Genomic DNA, 27,900 nt, shown 5'->3' on the forward strand with positions numbered 1-27,900 from the left:
TATATTCTCAGTTGGTGATATCAATATACATATATTTTATTGTTCTATATTACATTCTCAGTTGGTGATATCAATATACGTATATTTTATTGTTCTGTATTATATTCTCAGTTGGTGATATCAATATACGTATATTTTATTGTTCTGTATCATATTCTCAGTTGGTGATATCAATATACGTATATTTTATTGTTCTATATTATATTCTCAGTTGGTGAAATCAATATACATATATTTTATTGTTCTATATTATATTCTCAGTTGGTGATATCAATATACGTATATTTTATTGTTCTATATTATATTCTCAGTTGGTGATATCAATATACGTATATTTTATTGTTCTGTATTATATTCTCAGTTGGTGATATCAATATACGTATATTTTATTGTTCTATATTACATTCTCAGTTGGTGAAATCAATATACGTATATTTTATTGTTCTATATTATATTCTCAGTTGGTGATATCAATATACATATATTTTATTGTTCTATATTACATTCTCAGTTGGTGATATCAATATACGTATATTTTATTGTTCTATATTATATTCTCAGTTGGTGAAATCAATATACGTATATTTTATTGTTCTGTATTATATTCTCAGTTGGTGATATCAATATACGTATATTTTATTGTTCTATATTATATTCTCAGTTGGTGATATCAATATACGTATATTTTATTGTTCTATATTATATTCTCAGTTGGTGATATCAATATACGTATATTTTATTGTTCTGTATCATATTCTGAGTTGGTGATATCAATATACGTATATTTTATTGTTCTATATTACATTCTCAGCTACTGATGCTATTGTTTCATTATGTCAATATTGTTTTATATATTACTTATTATATTACATTTTATTATATTTCAGTTGGTGATGTCAAGTGATAAATACTCCTCTATTCATCAACCATTATTAAATTTAGATCTTCAAACAGTCACTAGTAACAATGATAATCAAACAGTGTCATTAGAATTAAATAAAGAAGATTTAAAGAAACTAATATCTAGTTTAGATGGTGCTAGTAAGGTAAGAGCTATATATTTCATGAAATGATATTTTTGAGAATTGAGTAATAGTTCAAACTAAAGTTATTTTTATAAAAAAAATTCTGCGCCCAATGACCGTATGAAACCTCGTATAACGAATATGACGCGGAATTACTTTTCGAGAAAAACACAAAAAACTATTTGTACGCTTATTTTGTTAAAATCTTTTTTATTATTTTTTTTTACCGCTATACATGGTTTTCATTCTTTGAAAATATAAACCTTGTATAACAATTTGAAATCTTCGGCCTATTTAACCAAAAACTCAAGTATACGAGGTTTATCATTTTCATCTGCAGAAATGGAACATTGAACCACGTATAATAATATATTTTACGAGGTTTTAAATCTTACTGTTTATATACGTGTTATTTAATTAGTGCTTTTTGAGTTATTTACAATCAAGCTAAGAATATGAGGTTTTGATCACAAGATCCGCGTTTTTAAGAGCTTTCGAACGATACCAAATAGTCATAATGACTAAATATGGCATATACGAGGTTTCAAGTGGTCACCCACGATATGTAGTTTGGTATTTCAAGTTTGTTTTTTTTCGATTTGGATTGTTAGTAGTTATTTTTATTTTTACTGAAAGCAAAATCATTCATGTCAGTTTTAAATAATGGAAAATACTTATTTTACACTATTAAAGATGTGGTTGTGTATACATTCAATGTCTTACTACTTTAATAAGGTAATAATATTTTTTTTTTCAGGCTGTACAACAGTTGACAACATAGTGTCTCCCACGTAGGATGGGGAAGATTTGTGTTATATTTTTTCTTTAATATATTCAATGGACCAATTTTCTCTTACCTTAATGCAATTGTTGCATCATGGATTTAGCACATAGAATGGAATGCTGCCATATATTTTGTTTCATTGCACTTAATGAAAACTTGTGACAAGGCTGGTGAAAACTGGAATGAAGCAGCTTTCAGATTGTGATTAATTTTCTTCTTCTTGATAGGGGGACAAAAAAAAATTATGTGGTGTGGTTTCTGTATGAATATCAGTATTTCAATTGGATAAGAATTTAAAATTGAGGATAAAAAGTATAAATGAAGATGTGATGTAATTTCTGCATGTAAAAAGTAATGTGGTCATCCAAATAATTGCTTTAACATTTGAAAAATCTTAATTTCAACTGTCTGGTTTAAAATTTAAATTTTGCAACTTGACACATTGGCCGAAGTGACAACAGTCTAAGCTATTTAATTGTAGATGAACTAGACTTTTATTTTGATTTCTTCTCTGAAAACTTCTATGAAACAATGCAATTAAGTTCTGTACAAAGCAAAATATCTATTTACATATACATGTTATTGTGTATCTATATCACTCTACAGGACTAAAATTTATGTATTGAGCACTATATTTGACAGCGGAAATTTTTTGTTATTTTTTTGTATAAATATGACAATAAATGGTAATTATGTAACAATTGTTATTATTGGTGTCATTTAGATATGTTTCAATCTTAGTGTGGGTGTAGTTTTCACACTCATCTGTGCTCACTCCACAAGTTACATCTTGAATAATTTACAATAGCTATTGAATACCATTTTGGACATATGATGTGTACATTAGAAAGGTATAAGTTTCCTCATATTTTATACTTGTTAATTTCGCTTACTTACCCTATACTGTTTAGTTGACCCCCATTTCTATGGAATTTATATGCTTACAATGTATCAGCAGTCATCTTCACAATGTCAAGCTATTTGAAAACTGTGTCTTATAAGACGTAATCACTTGAAATTGTGAAGATGCTGAAGAGTAGAAAAGCTCTACTATCTATGAGGTTGGGACTCCAACCTTTAGCACATTGTAGCAACAAATACTCTACATGTTAACATGACGAGTGTTCCCATTCAAATGCCATTTAAAACCCTTTCCACCTAGGATTGGGTTAAAATTAGAAGCATTTAATGGAATATTGCTGAAATTCAACTTTTTTACACTTTATTTCAGTTTCAGTAATATAACAAAATTTAGATTATTTTTATTATATCATCTCACACAAGAGATGTGTTAAATGTACATTAGCATAAATAAATCAGTTTTCACTTTCTTGTCTTCATTGTTTTACTCAGTTCTTGTTTCTTGTTTCATATCTATCTAATATATTTTGTCCTTCACCTATTTCTTATAGCTCTTTCGTGACATTGCATCTCTCTGCATCTCAATCAAATCGATTGTAAGGTAAATTGCTAATGGAACTGAAATAGAAGAAAATATGATCAAGCCAGTAAGCAAGAGTTTTTCTTCAACTTATTTGCTCTTAATGGGCTAATGAAGATGGACAACTCCTTGTTACATGTATACATTTGTTTGTTCCAGTTAAATCTTTGTCAAAATACTTGCAACATACACATCCTGCATCAAGAAGCAAGCAACTAAGCTGCTGTATAAAACCAGATATATTAGTATTAAAAGGGCATCAGAAGGTGAAATTTGAATTCAATTGGATATTGAAATGAAATGGTATTTTACAACCTACTTGTTTGCTACTATGTATTCCTTTTCTAGGTGAAACAAACAAATATTGTTTATATAAAACATATTAAAAGAATATCAAATTAGGGATTGTAACTCACTTGAAATCGCCCAACTTTTTCTGAGTATTCTATCAAATGTTCTTGGTATACCAGCAGATATAAATCCAGCAAAAGCTTTCTGTTCCAAAGGTGATAGACTGTACTGATAGACACCACGCATTCTAGCTAAGGCTCCCCATTTCATCCCCATTTTGTACTGAAAACAAAAACATTTTCTTTTTAAAGCTTACATAATAAGTTTAACACTCCGGGTGCAACCTGGGGGTCTCAGCAGACTGTATCTGATGTGGCATATCCTATTCTTTGTTAGTAAATACTAATAGGGCCTGGTGTAAATAGGCACCTTGTCGCTGAGTGCAACCTAGGGCCAGGCCCAGTGCTTTGCAATAACAGTTTTGTAAATTCTATCTTTTCATATAGAGTGGGTCATTCTCAAAATATCACCTACCGCATTATATACTTAGATAGTATCCTTTTCTGAATCATAATAATATATTGTTGCCGTTGGCAAATCACAGACACATATTTTTATAACGCAACTTACAATTTACGGAGTAATAATAACCCTTCTACAATATATGCTATCGAATATAATTATGATCAGTACAAAACAAAATAAAGTATCAAGGGCAAGAAAAAAGGTCATAATTCATACTTACCAAGTTACTTTCTCCTCGAAGGACAAATTGGTACTGGTTGTTGTTTCCAAATGACACGATTGACCTTAATGACCTTAATCGAAATGTGCTAAAACAAAATGGTTTCGTACTAAATAAAGGAATATAAAATACAGATGTTTGATTTGAATACAAATTATGTCTACACATTTTACTTTACATGATCTTTTTGCAGTTTGCTACCAGTTCTTTCATGTTTTTCTTCGAAACTGAAGTTGAAATTTGGCAGCCAAGTAAGTCAATTATGAAGGTGAAGGTTAAATCAAAGGTGAAGGCCATGCTAAATGTCCTCAACAAAAATAAATAAATGAACTTGAGTCGATTTTGACAATGCAGTTGTGTTTATATGATTGAAAGGACATTGCATGCTATTGAGCATTAGTTTAGCGAATCAGATAGTGCCATTCGTGTTATAGTAAGTGTAACAGAATTAAACCTAGAGGGCTATATTATTCTTCTGCACTGACTGCAGTCGCAGTGCTCTTTACTTTGACACTTCTTACACTTACACAGTCACTACTGTTACTGTCAAGTGTAAGTGAACCGGACTGCAGAAAAAGTTACACCTGTTTCTAAGTTATACTGACCTTTCAGTGCTTGCATGCTCCTCACAATTCCCAATTATGTGGTAAAATAACTAAGTAATAGGCCTAGACAAAATTGAAATTTGATCTATTTTATTACAAAATAGTCCTATTATTATACATTAAAAAACTTTCACAGGCCTAGTAAGTAAGGTCTTCATCATTTTCCCTAAGCAATAGCAAATTCAATGGTTCAGTTCAGTGTTGGCAATTTGAGCCTTACATTTGATCTGGTTAGACTTGATTTTCCGAAAGCTTGTAAAAAAGATCTTGAATGATCTGAACTATAATGTCGATGCAAAGTGACATTACACTTATGTTTGTAATTCAGTATGTTTTATTTAAGTAAATTAGTAAAATTCTGAATTCTAAACTCAACAGCCCAGCCCTTTGTTATTTTGGTATTTGGCTACTTGTATGCATAATGACAATTTTGTTAATATTATATGTGACTAACTTGGATGTATTTGGTTACTAATCTCATTCCATTTTTTTCAGCTGCCATAGAAAACAGGAATGAGGAATCGAAGTAATTCAGGTATCCGTTTGGATTATTACCAAAGATTAGTGTATAGAAGTATATTGAAATACCAGGTAGGTCTGAAGTATGATTTAAAATCTAGGTACCAGTACCGGTAGTTTAAACTTGTGTTAGTTCATAGTTGTTAAAGAGAAATTTTTTGTGTGACATATTTTTTGAGTCAGAAATGATTTAAGAGGAATTTAAAAACCTTTAATTATGAAGTTGAATTTTCTAAACATGCCAAATAGAGCAACTTACTGTTTCTTAATAACCATGTATTGTTTGATTGTGTATTATTTACTTAATAGAATCCTGCTACAGGGTTAATATCTAGTGAAAACAGTACACATGCCTGGGTTAGAGACAATGTTTATGCTATTATTGCTGTATGGGGTTTGGCTATGGCCTACAGGAAGACAGCGGATTTAGATGAAGATCGAGCTAAAGCTTATGAACTGGAACAGGTGAGATATTATAAAGGGTTTTTGAGTTTGTGTCACTTTTAAAGTTTTATGCCGCCTGTCTACAGAATGAAGATTCAACATCTGATTTGATAACATACGGTCTTAGGTTTATGTCTTGTAAAATGAATATTTTGATGAACACTGTGGGAATATCAAATTGTTATTGAAATTGAGTATTATATAGACACAATCTGGGCTATTGTATCTGAAAGACTTAACCTTAATACTATTTTCAGGCAATTGTAAAGGCTATGAGAGGATTACTGAAAAGTATGATGGCACAAGTAGATAAATTAGAGAAATTTAAAAAGACTCAGAGTCCCCGAGATTCTCTTCATGCTAAATATTGTAGTCGTACTGGTAAGACGGTAGTTGGTGATTATGAATGGGGTCATCTACAGATTGATGCTACATCATTGTATCTGTTGACATTAGCTCAAATGACAGCTGCTGGTAAGATTATTATTTTTCTTTGTTTTTCTTATGAAATATCAGTCTAAGATAATGTCAATTTTACATTCATCACAAATTTACCTCTTTGAATGGTTTTCAGCCTAATTTTGTTACCCTTGGGAAACTTTTAATTTTCTGGTATATCATTTAAAGGTTTTAACAAATAAAAACCATACATATTTTACTTTTCTGCTGACAACCAGACATATTTTCTTGTTCAAAGTATTTGGTCCAGGAACAAACTGAAATTTCATTGATCAATTCCTTCCATTTTCAGGTTTAGAAATAATATATACATTAGATGAAGTAGCTTTCATACAGAACCTGGTATTTTATATAGAAACAGCCTATAGAACTCCAGTAAGTATATAACCTCCAGCTTAATCATTCAAATTCGTTTTGGTGCTATTTGCATTTTTTTTAAACTAATCATGTTGCAGAATTTTGCATATTCCATTCAGCACATATTTAGTCATTTTAGTTTATTTGCACATTTCTATCAGTAGATTGCTACATAACTTACAAGGACTAATTTATCAAATGACTTAGTTATTACCTAGTAAACATGTTGGTTTGACCTGTTCATTGAGTAAACTATATTTGTAGGATTATGGTATTTGGGAACGAGGTGATAAAACTAATCATGGCTTACCAGAATTAAATTCAAGTTCTATTGGAATGGCAAAGGTAACTATGATCAGTATTCATTATACAGAGAGATAAGTACAAGTCTAATTTACTGATACTGGAATAGTTGTAACTCCACACCATTGAAGAACAATACAATTTCAATTTTTAGCCATTGTATGTGAAATTGTCTCCCTTTCTTGATAAGTTAATTAGTGTTTTAGTTAAGACCTATAAAATATAATATCTATTACAGGCAGCACTAGATGCTATAAATGAATTAGATTTATTTGGTGCTAGAGGTGGAATGGCATCAGTAATACATGTGTTACCTGATGAAGCTCAGCAATGTCAGGCTATATTAGACTCCATGTTACCTCGAGAGTCTTCTTCTAAAGAAATAGATTCAGCTTTATTAACTGTTATTAGCTACCCAGCATTCGCTGTAGATGATGTTGAACTAATAGAGGAAACTAGAAGAACTATTAAAGAAAAACTTGAGGTAAGTATGGTAAACTCCTGTTCATTGAGTTCACTTATTTTGCTTACATGTCTTATAGTATATAGATGATAGATATTGAACTCCTCAGTTCCTTGCCAGTTGTTTTTATTTTATATCTTATACAAAGTTGAGTATTGACAGTGTTAAGGTGTTTGTAAAAGATGGGCTCTTACGGGAGGCTTATTCTCAAATATTGACAGAGAAAAAATCTAGATTAATCTGCTTAATCAAACTTGATTAGAAATCGAATTTCAATGATAGACCAATCAGATGACCTAAAGTAAGAGTTAAACTGTTCAAGGGTCTTGTTTCTCAAAATATCTTACGATAATTTTTGTCATTACTGTGCTAGTTCTCAATGTAAAATTCCACACAAAGTTTTATTGTATGATTCTTTGAGAAAGAGACCCAGGATAGTTTAAAATGAGCTTTTCTTGATATTATTTTTGTCTTCCAGGGTAAATATGGCTGTTCACGTTTTTTACGAGATGGATATAAAACAGCGAAAGAAGATCCTAGAAGATTACACTATGAACCCTGGGAGTTATTGGTCTTTGAGAAAATAGAATGTCAATGGCCATTGTTTTTCACCTATTTTATATTGGATGGTTTGTTTAATAATGATAAAGAAATGGTAAGACAAATAGTTTTGTGTTCCAACCAAGTGACATAGTCATCTTAATATTGGTAGCAAGCTTCGAATTCTAAACATTTGGCGCTTCAACAGTAGAAAGTCAATATTTTCAGTTATTTAAATAGTGTTATGGGTAGCTGAACTCGTGTCAGCTGGTAAAACAAACATACAGTAACGACTGTATCACTTTTATTGATGTCTCCAGTGTATTTGACTGAAAGTTCTATTAATTTGGTATGGGATACTAAGATATTTATGGTTGAAAGTTTAGCTATTATTGCTAACCAAGAATCATAGGTTAGTACATTGTGTTACTTGTCTTCATGTCCTTTATATAGTGTAGATAGAGTAGATTATAAAACTTTTATTTATAGGTTGAATATTACCGTAGTAAATTAGATGAATTAATAGTTAAAACTGATGATGGTGTACCAATGATTCCAGAACTATATTATGTTCCTGCTGATAAGGTCATTTTTTTCTTCCTGGAGAACTCTCCATCAAAATTCTTCTAAATCACTAACTTTATAACACTAACACTATTTATTGCTCAAATATTTCTTTTGAAAGATTTATTACCGTGGTTTTTAAGATGAATGAAATGTATAATGGTATGGATTATATAAGGTTAAAACCAGTGAAATATTATGGCAAATTTTAATATCTTGTATTTAATATTTTAAATAGATTAGAAAGCCACTCTGTCCTCCAAAATTGTAAAGATGTAATTAATATATACATAAGAAATTGAAGTTTGTTGACTAGGAAAGTTGGTGTATTGTTGAATATTTGATTTGTTTATATTCCAGGTTGATGGTGAATATAAAAAACCTAACAGTCAGAAACGTGTTTATGGTGGTAAATTACCTCACATGTGGTCCCAGTCTATGTATATACTTGGTAGAATGATGTATGAGGTTAGTATATATTGTATATACCCACCACTCTCTATGTGAACTAGTTGTATTTTGTGTTTGATTTAAATTTGCTTGGGAACACTGTGGAATCATTTGTCCGGTACTGACTAAGCGATATATAATCATATTTGGATGAATATATATAGTTTAATTAAGTATTTTGCAGTAATTATAAAAAGGTTATGGCTCTTGTCCAAGAATATTGAAACTTTTGGAACCGCTTTGATTTCAAGATTGGAATAAGAATTGGCATTAATGAACTTAATCATTAAGCTTGTTTCAAAAACTGCATTCTGATCTGGTCAGGGACTAGCTAGTTCTAAGATTGTCATTCTATGGTAATATGTGCCTCTCTATAACTATTAACTAATAATATTTCAGGGTTTTCTATCACCTGGTGAACTAGATCCTCTCAATAGAAGATTAGTAGCTGAACCTAAACCAGATATAGTAGTTCAAGGTTTGTACTCAATTATTGCCTTTCAACTTTCATTTCTGATGCATTCAACATCTTATCCTCAATGTCAAGACTGATTTTTGCACCCAGATAGAACAGTGTTGTCTTCCTGTTCCCAACTTTTAATCAATATGTATGTAATGAATAACATTTTCTCAGAAAGTATAAATGATTATGATTATATATTTTAGTGGTGATATTAGCAGAAGATACATTGATAAGAGATAAGTTATTATCACAAGGTATTGAGGTTCAGACTATAGGTGATGTACAACCAATACAGGTTTATCCTGCCCGAATATTGAGTCAAATCTACTCCTTATTAGGTACGTTTTTAAACTGGCTATTAGTAAATTGCCATGGAGTTTTACATCTTTATTTCCACTCCATGTCTTAAAAGCAAACTAGACACAAAGATTTGGATATGAAAGGTGTTAAAAGCTTTTATTGAGTAGAACATATTTTGATTACTTGTATTTTTATTGTTCCGGAGAAAACACATATCAGAATATCAGTGTTATTTTAGTTTAATTGAATCTTGATAATTTTTTTTTCTTCAGGTAAAAATAAGAGACTAGGACTAACAGGAAGACCATCTAGTGAAATTGGCCTCCTAGCAACCAGTAAACTTTATGTCCTTAATGATCAAATATTAGCCTTCATACCACAGGTAATATTATCTATGTTGTCTTGACTGAATATTGGAGTTGATTTCAGAAATATCTTATTTTTACAAATAACCATTATCATAATGTACATTTGTCGAAAGCCTGGTTCAAAACTTGCTGTATGTGCCAGTAGAGGTAGATTTCAAGGTTAAGTGGAAGTTCAATACTTCCAGGAGCTCTTTTAACACATATTGAGGCAGAATGTCCGATTTACACTTTTACCACAAATTGCAACATGTTTAAAGTTAAAAGTATATAATTTATGAAAATTGATCTTAGAAATATATATTGCTGTAATATATCAGGTTATTTTTTTTAAGATTTTATCAGCAGTGTTATAAACATACAGAAATGCATGAATTCCTCTATATTTTGATCTGCCATGTTTAACAGCTATATTAAATTGGTAGCTTTATAACATCGTAACAATCATAATAGCATATTTTTTTTACATACTTCATGTTTCTCATTCATCCAATTTAAGATTGAGTACTATTAATTAATGACAAACATAATCGATATAAAATTTGTACACAATCACTGTAGGCAGTTGGCACAAAAATGTTTTCGTTGGACAGCTGTAAAGAACTATATGAAATTCGAGATCTATTTTTGTTTTTATTTTATTCTGCACAGTTTATTTCTCAATCTAGTCAAATTAAGTACAGACTTGGATGTTTTTTTTTTGTTTTTGTCTTCCATGATCTGACAAAATTCTTCCTTGTGTTGAGTTCTGTGAATAAAACCCAATAGCATCAAGAGCAATTGAAAGTGTCAATCTTTAACAATGTTTATCACAGAATTCCTGACTTGTAGTAAAAAAAATCTTTTGGTGAATTGGTGAACCAAGCATTTGGAGATTACAGAACCCAGAACAGTTTGTCAAATTGCAGAAAAACACTAAACGAAACATTCAGATGTTCAGTTTAATCTGATCGTTCTCAATCAAACTTAATGAAAATCTCAATTTTATATTTTTAATCTAAATTTCTCCTTTTGTCCACAGTTTGTAGATGAGAGTCAGTTCTATCTTCCCTGGGACATGGATTTTCTTGTTGATCATTCCAGTAATGATATGGAATATTTGTGTCATAATTGGCAAATGTTGGGGCGTCCAACGTTTATATTTCCCCTGCGAAATACTATGTTAGGTGTGCTATATATGATATCTTTTATATCTTGCTTGTTATATGTTTTCCTGGCGCTAGAATGCAGCTAGAATAATGTGTGCTGAGTTTAAATGTAGTTCTTCTAGTTTTACCATGTTTTGTCATTTTATTAACACATATGATTTCAATTAATGTTGGTAAGTCAAAATTGTATACCCTGTAAATGGAAAGATTGTAGGGCCTACTATAACAATTGAAGTGAAAACACAAAAGTATCTTAATTGGGATTTATTCCCCATATCAGACGTAGCAGGAGAAATATCTGACATCATTTCCAAAAATTACATCAAATCAGTTTTATGACTTTGGCTCTTCGGACTATAACACAACACCCAAGTTAAAAGGGTACTCACACTGTCTGTGATGTCTAAGGGATTTATGGATAGACAAAACTAATAATCTAATAATGCAGTAGATGACTGAAGATTAACTACAGATAATAACTACCAATTAAGGTTTTCATTTTGAAATTATGATTTCACTGATTAAGTCAGACTGTTTTTAAGTAAAATGACAATTCATAGCTATATCTATATCCCTGCATGTAAGCTCACTGGTGTCTGCATGAAAATAAATAATATAGCTAGTTATGTCTTTTATACATTGGTGTGCTTTAAGCATTTCATTTCAAGATTTTTTATGATATTTGCATGACCTTTTATATTCTAAAACTGTTATAGTGAGCGTCTGTCACAGCTGCATTTTAGATAGAAAATTTTCCTTTTAAATAGAAGAGTTTTAGGTCAAATTACCCTGATTCTGTGCCTTTTTAGTGGCGAAAAGTTCTTATCATCTTATAGATACTAACAGCAATATCATCACTTACAAATAACAGAGTGTGTCTAATGATTTATTAGTTATTACCATCTTAAGCATGTAATAACCTACAGTTTGATATTGTACTGTACTTGTTTTTAATACTTTAACCTATGATGGAGCTTAATCTTAACTAAACACTGATTGGTTTAATGAGTAGATATTGCTCAAATTTACTGAATTTAACATTTAGAAAGGTAGACTAAACTACTGTGTACTTTGAGTCAAAACTCCGATTCAAAAATCAAAATCACTTGACATCTTATTCCTATTGGTCTCCAGTATGACATCTCAGTTCTTCATATTTACTCTGATATTGTCATGTTTGATTGGAAAACTGACTGGAATCATATGGATTGATGATTAGATCATCACAAATATGGTCCAGTTCTCTCTGACCCTCTCCCTAGTGACTAGCCATCAAAATCATCTGTCAGAGCTTCTCGGAAACACAGGCACATGCATTTGAGTTTCTGGATATGATTTTATGCAAATGAAATTTCAAAATGGTTATTTCATATACATGTGCTCTGAATAACTTTCGCACTTTGCTAAGCCTGTGAAAAATGGTAATTCTTCCTTCTTTATTTTATGTAGAATTCCATTCATTTCTTTTTATTCCTTCTTTATTTTATTTATTTTAATCTGAATTATATTTTCTTTCTATTTAAGATCCTGATTAATTTCCTTTTATGTTGATCATTTTACTAACACATGCTATATCTTATAGGATAAATAATGTTTAATATATTATTATAAAGTAGGGCATTGTTACTGTTGGTAATAATGACAAAAATAATGCTTCATTTCACACAATTTCACACAATTTCAGTAATTTAACAAAATTCTTGTCATGTAACTGCTTAACTAACTTTTTCCTTCATTTTGACAAAAAATGGTAATCTGACACGAACATATTGATGTTATTTTACTTTGAATCCATGTTGTGCTAGAATCTATTTATATATTACATAGAGATGTAAGATATAGGCTTATTGCCATTGTTGTGTACATCAATATATCTCTACATAGTTGTTGTTAAGCATATTAGACTACATTTGCAATGTAGACTGAAAGAGAGGGCATATTTTTTCAAAGACAAGTTATTACCTCAGCTTTTATGAAATTATTACATTATCTCTGAATAATCTTTAAATCTAAGAAATTTGCTAGAAAATTGAAACATTTTGAATGCAGGACCGTGGGTATATGATGTACATGTACATACAACACAACAATACCTAATATCTCTTCTTCTTACAGACTTGGGAGCCGCGGTGGCTCAGTGAGTTAGACGCTTGCTCGCTGACCTGAGGGTCCAGGGTTCAATCCCGGCATAGGTCGAGATAATACCTTCAGATTTTTTAAACCCGGTTTCCCCCTGTCAGTGATGCAGGTAAGAGGGGCTGACATGGAAAAAGCGTCTAGTCGTTCGGATGGGACAATAAACCGAGGCCCCGTGTGCTACAGGCTGTGCACGTTAAAGATCCCTCGACAGTTGGAAATCGAAAAAGAGCAGGCTAATCCCGCTGTCCTGGCAAAGTTTCCCTCATGGCACCCTGCATGGCGTTGCCCGTCTTCATTAGCCCACAAGGTGCAGAAGAGTAGGACGTAAAACTCCATTCAGTTCATTTCATTTCTTCTTACAGACTTTATATTTCTAATGATAATCTGTGGTTATCTCCCTTGATTCTAAACTTACAGTCAAGTGATTAAGCTCTTTTAGATATCTGATGTTTCTGACTCTTATGTTTCACTTGTTTCAGTAAACAAGGATAAAACAGATTGTGAACTGAATTGTTATATAGGTATAAACTGAACTTTCATGTGTTATCAAAATAACAACCAATTATATTTCATTGTAGATATTAGATGTGTATGAATTTGACACCTGATTAGATCTTGAAACCTACATCTTGAGATAGTCAAAACAATTCAGAGTATCTAAAAAAAATAATGATATTTTAGACATTTATTATTTGTTTTCTTTCACTTGTCAAGGGAAAGTAACTTAGCTCTGTGAAATCTAATACTAAAAGGAAGGCAAAACTCTTCTTCATGATGATAAACTTCTAAAAATCAAACATGATTATATTGGTTTATAATAACCAAAATAAGAATGCATTTAAGATTGGGTTTTGGGAAGCTGCTATTCTTGGATGAAAGTATTTTCTTGTTAAGTAAAAAAAGAGCTTCCATGATGATGGTGGATTTATTTACTTTACAGATAAAAGAAGGAATGAGAGTTTTACATTCTTTTTTACCCATCTTCTGTTTCATTATTTTTCTATGTTTAACAAAAGGCATTTATTTATTTGCCAACAGTTTATGGATCAACAACGATTCTACGTAGCTCTTGATACCAACTTTATGTTGGATTTTCTTCGTACTGAAGTTTCCTATTTAAAAAGCAGCTGGAAGGGTCTGGGTCGCCCAACGCTCACTGTGACGGTAACTCATGCACTAATGGGTAGGTTTACTAACACCAGTTTTACTAATTACCAAGTTTACACCATCCACTTTCTTTCTCTATCCTCTTTTATTAACACAGAGTTATTAATTAGTTCCTGGTAGAAAAATTTTCAAACTTGATCTTGGATTTTATCGTCCATTTTCATACATAGTAATTTTTAAATAGCAAACTTATAATATTCATCTTCTTTTGTATGTTGGATATTTTTCTCTTTGGATCTAAAAGTTATAATAGATATTGATAGATTACAGTTTTCACTGTCCATGTTGGCTTATTACATCTGACTGCTTTATTCAAATTTAGTTCTAGTTTTACTTCTTTCTGTTTTATGTTTCACATTAAAGCTTTTTAAATATATTATATTGAAAATGTGCTTTCTTGGCTTTTAATGTGCTTCAAATTGTCTCTGATTTTTAAAATTGTTGATGACTTAAATAAATTTTACATTATTTTTAAATATCATATTTTGATTTTCAAGTTTTAAAATTTCTTTTAGATATTTGATCATTATTCATGATAAAATGTAAACATGATGTATTGTATTGTAATGTACTGTATTATTCAATAATGTGATACTATAATTAGTTTATTTCTGTTTTAATTAGATAATCATAACAACCCCCCAACAACATTGATAGCTACTATTAAAAAATTACAGAGTGGTTATATAGCTGGTACCAGGTATGCTAGTTCTCACAGTGCTTTGATTCTTGTGGGAAATTCTTTTGCCTATTGTGTTGCTGAAGATTTATTGATAAAATGATTGTCATAATTGAAAAATTGTTAATCATAAATTAAGACTGAAATTTAAGAGTGAATTGCTTGTAGCAGAAAGATTAGCTTAAAGGGTGACTGAATGAAGAAGAGGCTTTTATCAAAAATGAAATTCAATATGCATTAGAATTAATTAAACATTTAGGAAAGATTATGTACTATATTGTCCACATGTATAAATCTGCTTTAAGACATTGTATAATATAACAGAACGAATGTAATTAGTCACGTAGACTCTTCATAGGAGATATTTATTCAACAAGGATTGCAGAATGGCATCAAGTTGTCATGAGGGTTAACATGCCACAGTGTACTGAATTAACTGGTGATGGTGATGATAGATGAAAAATTAATGTCTTATTCTAGTTGCAATTTACTGGTTTTGTGCCCTGATATTTGGTCCAATGATTCTAGTTTCTTAGTTTAGCTTGAAACATAACATATTCTGATATTTGTGTTTATTTTTCTAGAGTACATCTGGGAAGTTTAGAGAATTTTCTCACTACATCTTGTGTTACCAAGTTAAGTTTTGTTAGAGATCTAGATGATCCTTATCAAGGTGAGACGAATATTTACATTTCTAACATCACATGCTTATTTTAATTATTTTTTGTATACCTTAGCTTGTCATGTGATTGATAATATGTGTAAAGGACATATTGAGACTGAAATTTCATTTTGGATTATTGCTTCTTTGGTAACTTAAAAAACTATAAAAACATTTATTTTGAATGTATGTATATGGAGAATTGATGGATTGTATTTGAAGTAATTGGATGTCCATACATGTATCTTTAAAGTTCATGGGTCATGAATCATGGATCAGCCCTTAAAAGAATAAAATCATCTCTTTGAGATCTTTTATCTTCGAATTTTCAACCCTGTTCCTCCTGTCATTGATGCAGGTAAGAGGGCTGACATGGAAAAGGCCTCAAGTCTTTTGGATAGGACAAAACACGAAGACACTGTGTGCTACAGGCTGTGCATGTTAAAGATCTCTTGACAGTTGCACCCTGCATTCCTGTTTTCTTTAGCCCACATGCAGAAAAGTAGGATGTAAAAATTCATTCAGCTCAGTTCAGTTCTTTTAGATCGTTCATGTATTTTATTTCTAGGTGATGAACAAGTGGTGAGATTTATGGATAAATTGATGAGTCCAACCTGTCCTAGGCCAAGATTATTATCTAAAGCTAAGAAAGGTGTCAGTGGACGGTTACAGAGGAAGAATTCAGTCCATGGTATTGTAAAAAGATCCAGGTCTATTCAAGTAGATCCAGAGCAGGCTGCAGGTAGGTCAATATGTGACTTTGTAATAACATACCAGTAGAAAATTTAGAAAAAGATTTGTAAATGTTGTAAATAAATCATAATAGAGTGTAAATGTTGTCGTAACAACTTAGTCAAATTCTACTTTAATTTATGCGCATATGATATTTCTCATTTAAAATTGATTACAAAAATCTTGCTAAGTTGTGTCAATATATCATATATGCAAACTTAGTGTATTTATTGTTTTGTTTAACCCTGTTGCATTTGTTAACTTCTTGAAGCATGCGATTTTGTTCTTTTGACAACTATTATTTACTAATGAATTGTACTTCAGTCCTGGCTTTAACTAGCACTGAAATGATAATCCACTTTTTTAATGCGAAAATTGACAGAGCATCTGTCAGTAAGGAAAGTAAGCCTTAAGACTGGATACATAATATAATACTTTCTGATGAATATTGATACAGTATGCAGCATATTTTGTTTATGTGTGATTCTAATAAAAAGTCAAAGTTTTAATGTGATACAGCCAGATATATTGTTATTTGTTATCCACTTATTAAAGAGTAATAAAACAGCAATATAGTTCTTTGACCAGTAAAGTTACTGTCTATTATATTACTTACTAATATGGACAGGAATCATATATCTAATATATTCAATATATCCAATATACATGTAGTTAAGGTGGCTTTTAGAAAATATGAAATATAGAGAAATTATTTATATTAAGACCTCCAAGCTTATCTAGTGAAGAAAAGGTTATCGTCGACATCATCAGGTAGGCTTAATGTCGTCAGTCAGTCGATATATTATAGACAATTTATTCAATAACCCTTTCTACACTAGCGTCATTTCTACCAGCTTCAAATTTTACGTGATATATTAAACCCTGGTCTCTGTGATGTGGCTGTTACCATGTGACATCACATAACTATAACATCATATTGTCTGGATTATATAACGTGGAATTCAGGGTTGACGTTTTATTTTATTTACATTTAAAGTGTATAAGGGGTTAACTTGTGTAAGATTTGTAGTGATTTTGGCTTCAAAATGCGAGCAGATTCATCTGGATAAACTAATATTGCTTTATACTGAGAATATTATAAAGGCTTGCAGTAATTATTAGACCTTCTATCAGGTTATCAGAGTCATTCCAGTGCCTTCTGAATTTTCAGTCTGTGATTTCCATGGTTCCCAAAATTATGACTTCACTATCGAAATTCATTAGGCTTGAAAAAAGCTGTACACAAGGGAGTGTTTATCCTAATGAATTTGCTGCTAAAATGAATGCAGACTTTTTTTTCACCAGGGGCTTGGTAGATATTACACTGCTATCAAGAGGAGAATATTTTGGCAATACTTATCTTTTTTATTTGATTTTATCTGGCTTTGAATTTCTACTAACATATCTTATGTGATGCACTGAGAATTAATAATTTTCTTTTCAGAATTTTGCTTTGATATGAATTTTTTTAACTCAACATAACTGTACCAATATATTAAGAATTGTAATAAATCATCAGTTTGTAAACTACATTACCCAGAGCAATATAACAAAAGTATCGATTATTATCTAATTTTCCATTTTCTGTCTAAAATCATGTAGATTGTTTTTTCACTATGAGAGTTAAACCTGTCCCTTTATTTTAATAAAGAAAAAAAAAATTTAAATTATTCAAATATCCAACAATGTCCGAATTGATAGTAAGTCTTTAAAGAATCCAGATATAAGAAGAAAAGAGTTTAGTTTTTAAAGGTCCAAGTTGAGAAAATGTAGGCTTTTTTTTTCATTTTTGTCAGAAATTTATTTTTTTTGTCTTTGCATTTGATAATTTGACTAGAGTTTAAAGTTTCTTTCCACCAGAATACAGTGTGATTACCAATTTTTGTATTGAAATTTACAGGTTATTGTCCTTTTTAAGTAAAATTTAAAAAAAATTGTTGCCTCAAATGGGTGAAGACACACATAACTTTGCTTTTTCCCGAATGAATATTTTCATTAAAACTATTCAATATAAAGTACAATTTTTATAGATTTCCAATTATAAAGCTTAGTGAATGAAGATTTTAACATGAATTAATATGACTAACAAGTAGAAATAAAAACATAGATATGAGAGTTTATCATAGGGCTAAATAATGATCTTGAATGTTTTGATCTGCTTCTTAAATGATTGTAAAGAGTTTTTCTAAATTTTTTATGTGTACTGGGGACACTAATATTCCACTAAATGTAAGTGTTTGATGACATTCATCGAAAAGGGCAATATATGATTTTGCTATTATTGATATCATCAAACACTTAGTTTTAATGGAATTGAAGGAACAACAGAAGTCTGATTGAAAATTGGAATGGTGCATGGTGCATATTGATGCTATCAGTGTTCCCGATACACATATAAAATTTCAAAAACTTCTTCACAATCCTCTTGAAAATATTGTCTGTTTGAGATAATCTTCTTGGTTGGCTTGAACATATTTCTAGGTTATGGCTTGTCTGACGTATTTTAATTTAAACCTGGGATTAAATCTGAGTTGAATTTTGCAAAAAAAGCATGTTTCTATAGTTCATATACTTGTATGTAATGTATGCATGGCAAAACTAATCTTATATATTACTACAAATAAACAAATACAAACAAATTTACTATGTACTAATTTTTTTGGAATGAAAAAATCTGATAAATAATATTCTTAATACTATATATGGGGTTATTTGTAAAAATAACTTTAACTCTGAATAGTAACCATTGTAATAAAGTCTGGTATTGTTTGGAACCACTGTGTAACCATGTAATCTATTTATAATAAAGATATTAACTATTTAGCAGATGGAAATGGTAATGAAGCACCAATGTCTCCTGGAATAGAACCATACGGTAGGATATATCATCATCATTATTCATTGGACAATCTTATTCATATACAGTTCTACAGTTTCTTTATTTTCTGAAGGTTACTTCGCTCACATTATAATGATCTGAATACATTAAGAAGAAAAATGTGTTCACCTCATCAGCAAAATTAAGCCCTTGGAAATTTTCACAATTACATTTGAAGGTATTTCCCATCCAAATTTGTCATGTTCTGATAAAGCACTTTCAACAGAGGCTTAACCTTAGAAAAGTATTGCCAGATCAAAAATGAAGTGAAGTAACCCAATGAAAATAAAACAGAATAAACAGAATGGGGTTAGGGTCCACTTGTTTCTGCACCTATATTTATATTAAATGGAAGCAAGGTACATCTTAAAAAGGTCCATGATTAATTGAGCTATCAAAACAATTCATTAAATCAGATAATTAAGCGTCGTTATTTAAAAATAGAAACTGAAATGTATAATGAGTTTGAGTTATTTTGGGACATTACACATACCTAACATATACAATACATTTCATTTTAACAGAGCGTAAAAGAAAAACAGGACAAAGTGGTAATGAAAATGATATTCTCTGGATTTTATTTCTTTCCTAATATAATTAAACTAAAAAGCGTGGTTATAATGTTTTTAGTGTTGAGTTTTACTAATGAATTCTCTTTATCAGTTAAAGGGTTTGGGTGAAATACGTCTGAATAATTAATAATCTGACTCTTAAATTGTCTTTTAATATTTCTATTCCATTTGGTGTTTTTGATCTTTTACAAACATTCTTTTAATTTCCTATTCTATGTTCCTAAGTTTCATTCAATTCAATTCTTTCGCATGTCAAATATAAAGTTGATGTTTAGATCAATTAAGCTCTTAGTTCATATTGATATATATAAATTGATATTAGATTTTAGATGAACTCAGCTTATATTTATAGTTATATGTTTAGATGATATAAATATATATGCTATATTACAGCTTTATAGCTAGCATAGTGCATAGTTTTAATTATCACAGGGTTTCTTTATTCCATAGTAAGCTTGATATACCAATAGGCTATGAACATATTCAAACAAAAGATTTTTAAGAGATAAATTATCATGAATTGAAAAGCCTGCTAAGAAAATAATTTACTTTTTGTACTGACAGAGTTTATCTGTTAGAATTTTCAGATAGCAATGGAAAGCCAGGAAAGATTAACTACTTTGTAGCATCGGTATTTCACAACAGGAAGTGTTGCTATTTTAACAGGACTGGCTCAGTCTGTTGGTATAAAAAAAACAGTATACTCTGCAGCCTAGGAGTCTTGAAAACTTAGAATGTTTATATTTTATTTATAATAGTTATCAAGGTTACCAATTTAATGAAAATGTAACTGAAAATGATCCAATTGGCTTATTTTAAATTGATTATAAATTCTGTTTTATCAAATTACTGTATGTGCTGAAAGCTGCAGTCAAATTGCAGATATTAACAAGTTTATGGTTGTTTTACACAATTGAATACTATCATTTTTGGTTTGATATTTTTCTGTATTTTCTTTATTTAGAAGTGCATCATTTATTGAATTTGAAAACATCTACACCAGTATTTTCTCCAGAAGGGACACCATCTCATAGTCCTGGAGTTTCACCTCAACCCCGTCGTAAACATTATACCAGCTTAACAGAGACTCAAAATAACAACGAAAACATCAATGTTCAAGAATTGGTAGAAAGTTTACAAAATACTGAAAATTTAAATGAACAAGCTGATATTATACATTATCTCTACATGGCAAAGTAAGTATAATATTCACCATTATCTTTATGACAAAGTAAGCATGATATTCACCATTATCTTTATGACAAAGTAAGTATAATATTCACCATTATCTTTATGACAAAGTAAGCATGATATTCACCATTATCTTTATGACAAAGTAAGCATGATATTCACCATTATCTTTATGACAAAGTAAGTATAATATTCACCATTATCTTTATGACAAAGTAAGCATGATATTCACCATTATCTTTATGTGACAAAGTAAGTTAAATCTCTCAATGACAAATAAGTTTGATATTCCCAATTATCTATCCATGACAAATAAGTTTGATATTTACTATTATTTATATACATGACAAAGTAAGTATAATATTCACCATTATCTCTATGACAAAGTAAGCATGATATTCACCATTATCTTTATGACAAAGTAAGTATAATATTCACCATTATCTTTATGACAAAGTAAGCATGATATTCACCATTATCTTTATGACAAAGTAAGCATGATATTCACCATTATCTTTATGTGACAAAGTAAGTTAAATCTCTCAATGACAAGTAAGTTTGATATTTATTATTATTTATATACATGACAAAGTTAGTTTAATATTCACTATTATCTCTACATAACAAAACAATTATCTATCCATGATAAAGTAATATTCACTATTATCTCTACATAACAAGGAAAGTTTAATATTCACAATTATCTCCACATGACAAAGTAAGTTTAATATTCACAATTATCTCTACATGACAAAGTAAGTTTAATATTCACAATTATCTCTACATGACAAAGTAAGTGTAATATTTACTATTATATCTACAAGGCAAAGTAAGTTTGATATTCACCATTATCTCTACATTACAAAGTAAGTTTAAAATTCACCATTATCTCTACATGACAAAGTATGCTAGATATTTTACATTATCTCTTCCTGTGAAAATAATTGTTTAATTCACCATTATCTCTACAAAACAAAACAATTATCTATCCAAGTTATATTCACAATTATCTATACATGACAAAGTAAGTGTAATATTCACTATTATATCTAGATGGGAAAGTAAGCAAAATATCCACCATTATCTCTATATTACAAAGTGAGTATAATATCCATTATCTCTATACAATATTCACCATTAATTCTTTGTGGCAAATTAAGTTTAATAGTCACTATTTTTTGTATGTCGCAACATAAGTTTTATATTCACCATTATCTCTACATGGCAATTAAGTATTTGTGAAATATTTACCCATATCAGTTTCAACTTTAGGTATTTTTTATAATCTCTGACTGATATTCAATATGATGTTTTATTTTAGAGGTATAGATTGGGATACACAGATTGGAAATAGAGTTTGTACAGTGAAAGAACTCCTAATTGAATTATATGAAAAGGTAGAGTAGGTCATGATATGTTGTGTGTTGTTTAATTCCAACATGTCATGGACACAGATGTCCAGTTGTATAAAGTAAAATCTGCAAATTGGTACTTTAATATTGATCTCATTAGCTCAAAAAAGTGCAGTACACAAAATATAGACTTATTTCATGCTTGAAAATTATAATGTTATATATACAGTATAAGTGTAAATATAATGCACACCATTCTTGCCTTTAAATTAGTACTTTAATTCTTTTAAATATAGCTATATTTTTTGCATGTCAATTTTTGTTGGCCCAGGAATGTGCAATATACTGGTAATATATGCTATATGCTAATTCATTCATTAAAGTTCTTCTTGTGAAACATATTCTGTATATCATCTATTTATTAGGCTGGACATTGGAAACAATGGTGGTTAGTAAGACACACAGCTGGTATGTTAAAAAAGAGAGTTGAAGATTTAGCTCTGGTAGGTGTTTTTTAGGTTTTAAAAAGTTGCTTCGGATTCTGAATTTTATTGCAATGTATCATGATTAACAGAATCTTTTAGAGTATTACCTTAATTTCTAATAATAAGAGAATTTTATGCTTTGTAAGAGGCACTGTCAGTTGATTTAAGGGATATATTACAATAATATTATTTTGTGAATCTTTTAATATCAAGTTATTAAGGCGAAACAAGCATGGAGTATGAAGATGAAATGTTTTTTTCTGAAAATCATCAAGCTTACACTGTATTTAGTTGGTATAATTATTTATTATAGGCCGCTACAGATTTATTAGTTCGTCAAAAACAACTGTCAGTTGGTCTTCCTCCAGATAGAGAACGAATTATAACAAGGTAAACTTATTTGGATTTTTAAAGAAATAGTTGTATAATTACTCAAATGGCAGTTATACAACTTAGTTTAGAATCAATCTAATTAAATAATTAGACCCTCGCAGTTTTCTACTGCACTGTCATTATTTTTAACCAATCAAAGCATACCAATGTAGGACCTTTTGTTGATAATAATGACTAACTGTGGGAAACCCAAAGTACAGCAATGTAAAACATTTCTAGTTTCAATATTCCACAATATATCATTGTTGAAAACTGGTGAATGACTATGGTATCTTCACTGGGCTTTTTAAAACGTATAAGTGGAAAACCTTTCTATTTTTGTGTTGTTCGAAACATTTTTTCAATGATATGTATATTCTATGGATTCACCAGAAAGAATTTATACATGAATAATGTGTATTTCAGACCACTACCACCTGATGAATTAGCTTCCATTATTTATGATGCTTGTGGTGAAGATACCAGTACAGCTTCCTTGACACAGGTAATATACAATTAATCAACTTTCAATTAGTGTCCAAATAAGAACATCCACTAAGAGTAAAAGTATTACAGAGCCATGTCTTGAATGGACATAGTAATCTAATTAGAAATTATTTTGGAATATTCCTTTATATTTTACAATCAAGTTTTGACTTGTTCTCTTTTAATCTTAAATGTGCAAACAAATTATAAGTTCTATGAGGCTTCACATATGAGAACATGAAATGGGGACATATATTGGGGTCTACCATGTCTGTCTGTCCATCCACAATTGCTCGTAAACACTGTAGAAGACACAGTTCATTACGCATTTTGATGAAACTTGGTATGAGTGATTGTAACCACCCAAAATTAGGAAAACTTAAAAGTATTAAGTATGAGTTATTGCCCTTTTTCTTGAAAATTCGATCAATTTTAGCTTGTAAACATTCCAAAAGGCACAAGTCTTGATGGATAGTGGTGAAAATTGGTGTGAGTGCAGGGATGAACCTTATTGAAAATCAAAATATCTTGTATAAGTTATTGCCTTCTTTGTTCATTAAAACATGTTCAATTTTTAGCATGTAAACACTCAAGAAGGCACAATTCTTGACGGACCAAACTTGGTGAAATTGTTTATTATCATTCATAGATGAAACCTATTGAAAATTTTTATCTTTTGCTCTGTTACCAAGTATATTTCAGAAAATGAATTATTTATTTTAGGAACTGTTGATTTATTTAGCTATGTATATTAGAACAGAACCTAAATTATTTAATGAAATGTTGAGATTAAGAGTTGGTTTAATAATACAAGTCATGGCTTCAGAATTATCTCGTACTCTTAAATGTTCAGGTTAGTCAATTTTTATAGTTTTCAGAGCTAGAAAATCGAAATTTTGGATGGGCTTAGAAAAGTTTTCGTTACTGCTCCTCAAAAACATGTTATTTACTATGACTAGGCTAGATAGCAGAGTATTAAATCAACAATATTTATTTCATTGAATTTTGATTGGATTATGGAAAAATTATTGAATTTTAAGAAGAGTTTAACATGTACCATATAGTTGTGAATATAATGCGAACCCCTTCTTACCATTGAGTATATTTATTAGCCTTATATATGTGCTACTTATAAATTTTAAACAAATCTTCTGGTTGTGAATTGACTATTGATTTGACATGTCCGAAAGGTGGTGAACAGAAATACATTATCGTTTATTTTTCTGTAGGTGACGATGCCTCAGATCATTTGTTAAATCTTAGTCCATTTGAGATGAAGACATTATTACATCATATATTGAGTGGTAAAGAATTCATCATTAACAGTGGTAAGATTTTTACGTATGAAATGTTGATTTGTGCCAACTAATGTCAGCTTTATGGAAAGTCAATAAATTATTATTCCAGTTTGATGAAAAAAATTACCCCTTCGCTCAACTTATGTCATTGAAATTAAACCTGGTGCCAACAGATATCTTGCTTATAGGTTTGCCTAAGACCAACTGAAATATCTAAGACATTAGCTTGCAAATAGTTGGTGACCCATCAAGTAGAACATAAGTCATCTGGATTGACCATTACACACTGAAATTACTAGTCATGAAGGATCAAAACAAGATATTGTATTTTAAATGGGCATGCTTAAAACTAACTGCATGAATTTGACCGTGTTATACTAGTAGAGGTACAGCTCTATTAACTATATTAGTTTAATTGTATTATGTAATGTAATGAATAGCTTATTTTGTGTACCCAGTTATAAACCCAATGATTTGTTTTTTTGTTTTTTTTTTTCATCAAATATTTTCTTTTTTTCATTCCTATGTCTTTATACTGTCCATCCAGGGCACTGTGTCCAACCACTGACCCAAAACATATTGGCTGCATCTCTCAGATTCCATCTCTTATCTATCAAAATATAAACTGAAAGAATTCAGATAAAATCACAAATGTTTGTATTCATGATGGAAATAAGTACTTCAGATATTTTTATAATTTCTGAATGATTTATTGTAACCGCAGCGTTAAATTTTGTACACTAACAGTAACCTCACATACTCACTATATATTCACTAGAATACTAATAATCATAGACACTGTCATGGAGACACAATATGGCTGGTCCCACACTTTTTGTGCCTAAAATGATTATCAAATGAATGGTAAAATAGTTAATATCTAATTCATCAAATTTATTTTATCAATGGATCTGTACCCATGGACACTGTCTATTCAATATTATTATTCATATTTAATGTATGATTGAATACAAAAAGCAAGTCATACATGTTAAATATATTATGTTGACTTTAATATTATTCTATTTAGCTGACTACTCTGATTCAGGTAAAAAGTGAATACAATTTTAGTTTTTAAGCTTTTAATAATCACTTTATTTAGTGATTTCTATCAATATAATATAATATATCACTTTATTTAGTGATTTCTATCAATATATTATAATATATCACTTTAATTCTCACTTTTCTTATTATAAACTATTCTTTATATTCTTCTTTATAAATAGTTATAATTTTCATGTCTTGATATTTCTATGGATTTACTCAAACTTTACTTAAAGTTGTATAAGATAGTTCAGTTAAAACGGTTAAGTTAAAATGACTGTTCTATCATTAATGTCTGATTGATAGATTTCAAACAACTCTAGTAAAAAGGAAATAATTAACAATAGTTTCAATAAAAATAAGATTAAAGATTAGTTCAGTCAGAGAAATAAAGTGATTATGATTTATTTTAACTATGAAAATGTTGAAATTGTCCCTACAGATCTTTAAGCGTTTATCATTATATTATGTTTTTCCATGAGTTTCTTCACTAAGTCACATGTTTCCACTCAATATATAAATATTTGATATTTTACGGTGACTAACAGAGTTTAAAGATGAAGTTATAAAACTGACTATAATATCAAAGATATCGCAAGAAGAATTACAGCTACCATTTACAAAGAAGGTCATTATTTTAAACATTATGTATTCATTTATTGCTAGGAATTAGAACCATTAAAAATATGGTACTATTTAACTGTGAAATTTGTGACATGATTGTCAGTTTTATCAGCAAGCTGCAGTAATGATCAAGATACACCTCAAATAATCAGCAGTTCAGCAAGTAAAAGTAAAAGTTAATAGCCACTTTGTAATATCAGGTTTAAAAGTATGTGCTTTATCAGCAAGCAAAGACAACAGTTAACTTCCCAAGGTTTTGTCAAATTGTTTGTTACATTTGTAAACTCAAGGCTGTTGATATTTTTGTATTTGTGGAGTAGAATGCCAAAATTAACCATTCCTTAATCTCAGACTTTTGTTGTAAATAAACTAAAAATCAATAAAAAAAATTCCCAAATGTCTATCTCTATCTACATTTGTTTTGTACTTATTTTGATAAATCCTATCCCTGCACTATTTGTCTCCACTGCTTAGTCTGCATGGTTTGTTTTTTTATACTCAAAATGTATTTAGTGTGTTACTAATGTTTTATTTATTGGTATTTATCTGATACTAATAGCTTTATGTATCTGCATGAAATATATGGTCATTATATGATGTTTTATTTCTACACAATCATAACAATTTTTAACTGAAAAATTGAATTGAAATCAATTGAATTGTCATTGATAAAAATGTATTTGATACCTTCAGTGGTATGAACACATGTTCCTGGACTGACTTACTGTGTTTATCAATATTGCTATTAAAACTATGAAATTATTTTGGCTATAAAATGAAGTTGGTGATAATCTGTTGTGTTGTAGTAATCTAGTAACTTTTAACAGAAGCTAGTTCAGTTGGTCACAGATACTTATATACTGATGGATTGTTTCATTTGAACAAGCGAAGTCGTTCTTATTCAGGACAGAGTAAATGATGATATAATAAAGCAAAATTTATATCAGAAAT

The 27,900-nt window shown here is 29.9% G+C and overlaps 3 protein-coding genes across 3 annotated transcripts in view; 2 read left to right on the forward strand and 1 right to left on the reverse strand.

Annotated features, from left to right (window-relative positions):
* Positions 1–2,505, forward strand: part of LOTGIDRAFT_234533 (hypothetical protein) — a gene marked incomplete at its 5' end in the record, with an annotated part of 3,913 nt that extends 1,408 nt beyond the window's left edge. The window contains 2 exons of the mRNA XM_009062641.1: positions 888–1,046; positions 1,783–2,505. Coding sequence (XP_009060889.1) covers positions 888–1,046; positions 1,783–1,806 — 183 coding nt within the window. The 3' untranslated portion in view covers positions 1,807–2,505. The remainder of the gene's footprint in view (positions 1–887; positions 1,047–1,782) is intronic.
* LOTGIDRAFT_193359 (hypothetical protein) lies at positions 2,461–4,361 on the reverse strand. Its single transcript, XM_009062642.1, has 3 exons — positions 4,287–4,361; positions 3,667–3,823; positions 2,461–3,288 (listed from the first exon to the last, which is right to left on the reverse strand). Exons 2-3 carry the CDS (start codon positions 3,815–3,817, stop codon positions 3,209–3,211), a joined length of 231 nt encoding a protein of 76 aa, XP_009060890.1. The 5' UTR covers positions 3,818–3,823; positions 4,287–4,361; the 3' UTR covers positions 2,461–3,208.
* A 1,043-nt stretch (positions 4,362–5,404) lies between these two features.
* The window catches only part of LOTGIDRAFT_179098 (hypothetical protein), a gene marked incomplete at both ends in the record, with an annotated part of 24,213 nt that continues 1,717 nt past the window's right edge, over positions 5,405–27,900 (forward strand). Inside the window, 25 exons of the mRNA XM_009062643.1 lie at positions 5,405–5,482; positions 5,720–5,875; positions 6,112–6,328; positions 6,606–6,688; positions 6,935–7,015; positions 7,212–7,457; positions 7,915–8,091; positions 8,466–8,561; positions 8,901–9,008; positions 9,390–9,468; positions 9,657–9,791; positions 10,026–10,135; positions 14,444–14,588; positions 15,197–15,272; positions 15,836–15,924; positions 16,481–16,654; positions 17,368–17,415; positions 21,098–21,290; positions 22,607–22,682; positions 23,063–23,140; positions 23,436–23,512; positions 23,921–23,999; positions 24,704–24,833; positions 25,210–25,308; positions 27,643–27,644. Coding sequence (XP_009060891.1) covers positions 5,405–5,482; positions 5,720–5,875; positions 6,112–6,328; positions 6,606–6,688; positions 6,935–7,015; positions 7,212–7,457; positions 7,915–8,091; positions 8,466–8,561; positions 8,901–9,008; positions 9,390–9,468; positions 9,657–9,791; positions 10,026–10,135; positions 14,444–14,588; positions 15,197–15,272; positions 15,836–15,924; positions 16,481–16,654; positions 17,368–17,415; positions 21,098–21,290; positions 22,607–22,682; positions 23,063–23,140; positions 23,436–23,512; positions 23,921–23,999; positions 24,704–24,833; positions 25,210–25,308; positions 27,643–27,644 — 2,832 coding nt within the window. The remainder of the gene's footprint in view (positions 5,483–5,719; positions 5,876–6,111; positions 6,329–6,605; positions 6,689–6,934; positions 7,016–7,211; positions 7,458–7,914; positions 8,092–8,465; positions 8,562–8,900; positions 9,009–9,389; positions 9,469–9,656; positions 9,792–10,025; positions 10,136–14,443; positions 14,589–15,196; positions 15,273–15,835; positions 15,925–16,480; positions 16,655–17,367; positions 17,416–21,097; positions 21,291–22,606; positions 22,683–23,062; positions 23,141–23,435; positions 23,513–23,920; positions 24,000–24,703; positions 24,834–25,209; positions 25,309–27,642; positions 27,645–27,900) is intronic.

The sequence above is a fragment of the Lottia gigantea genome, assembly GCF_000327385.1.
Source record: "Lottia gigantea unplaced genomic scaffold LOTGIsca_52, whole genome shotgun sequence".
Taxonomy (NCBI): Eukaryota; Metazoa; Mollusca; class Gastropoda; family Lottiidae; genus Lottia; species Lottia gigantea.

Bases quoted from the DNA above. Each gene is read 5' to 3' on its own strand.
- LOTGIDRAFT_193359 (XM_009062642.1), bottom strand. From the start codon at position 3,817: ATGGGGATGAAATGGGGAGCCTTAGCTAGAATGCGTGGTGTCTATCAG. The intron at 3,289-3,666 runs GTGAGTTACAAT...CTTCTATTTCAG, and splicing joins AAAAAGTTGGGCGATTTCAA to TTCCATTAGCAATTTACCTT.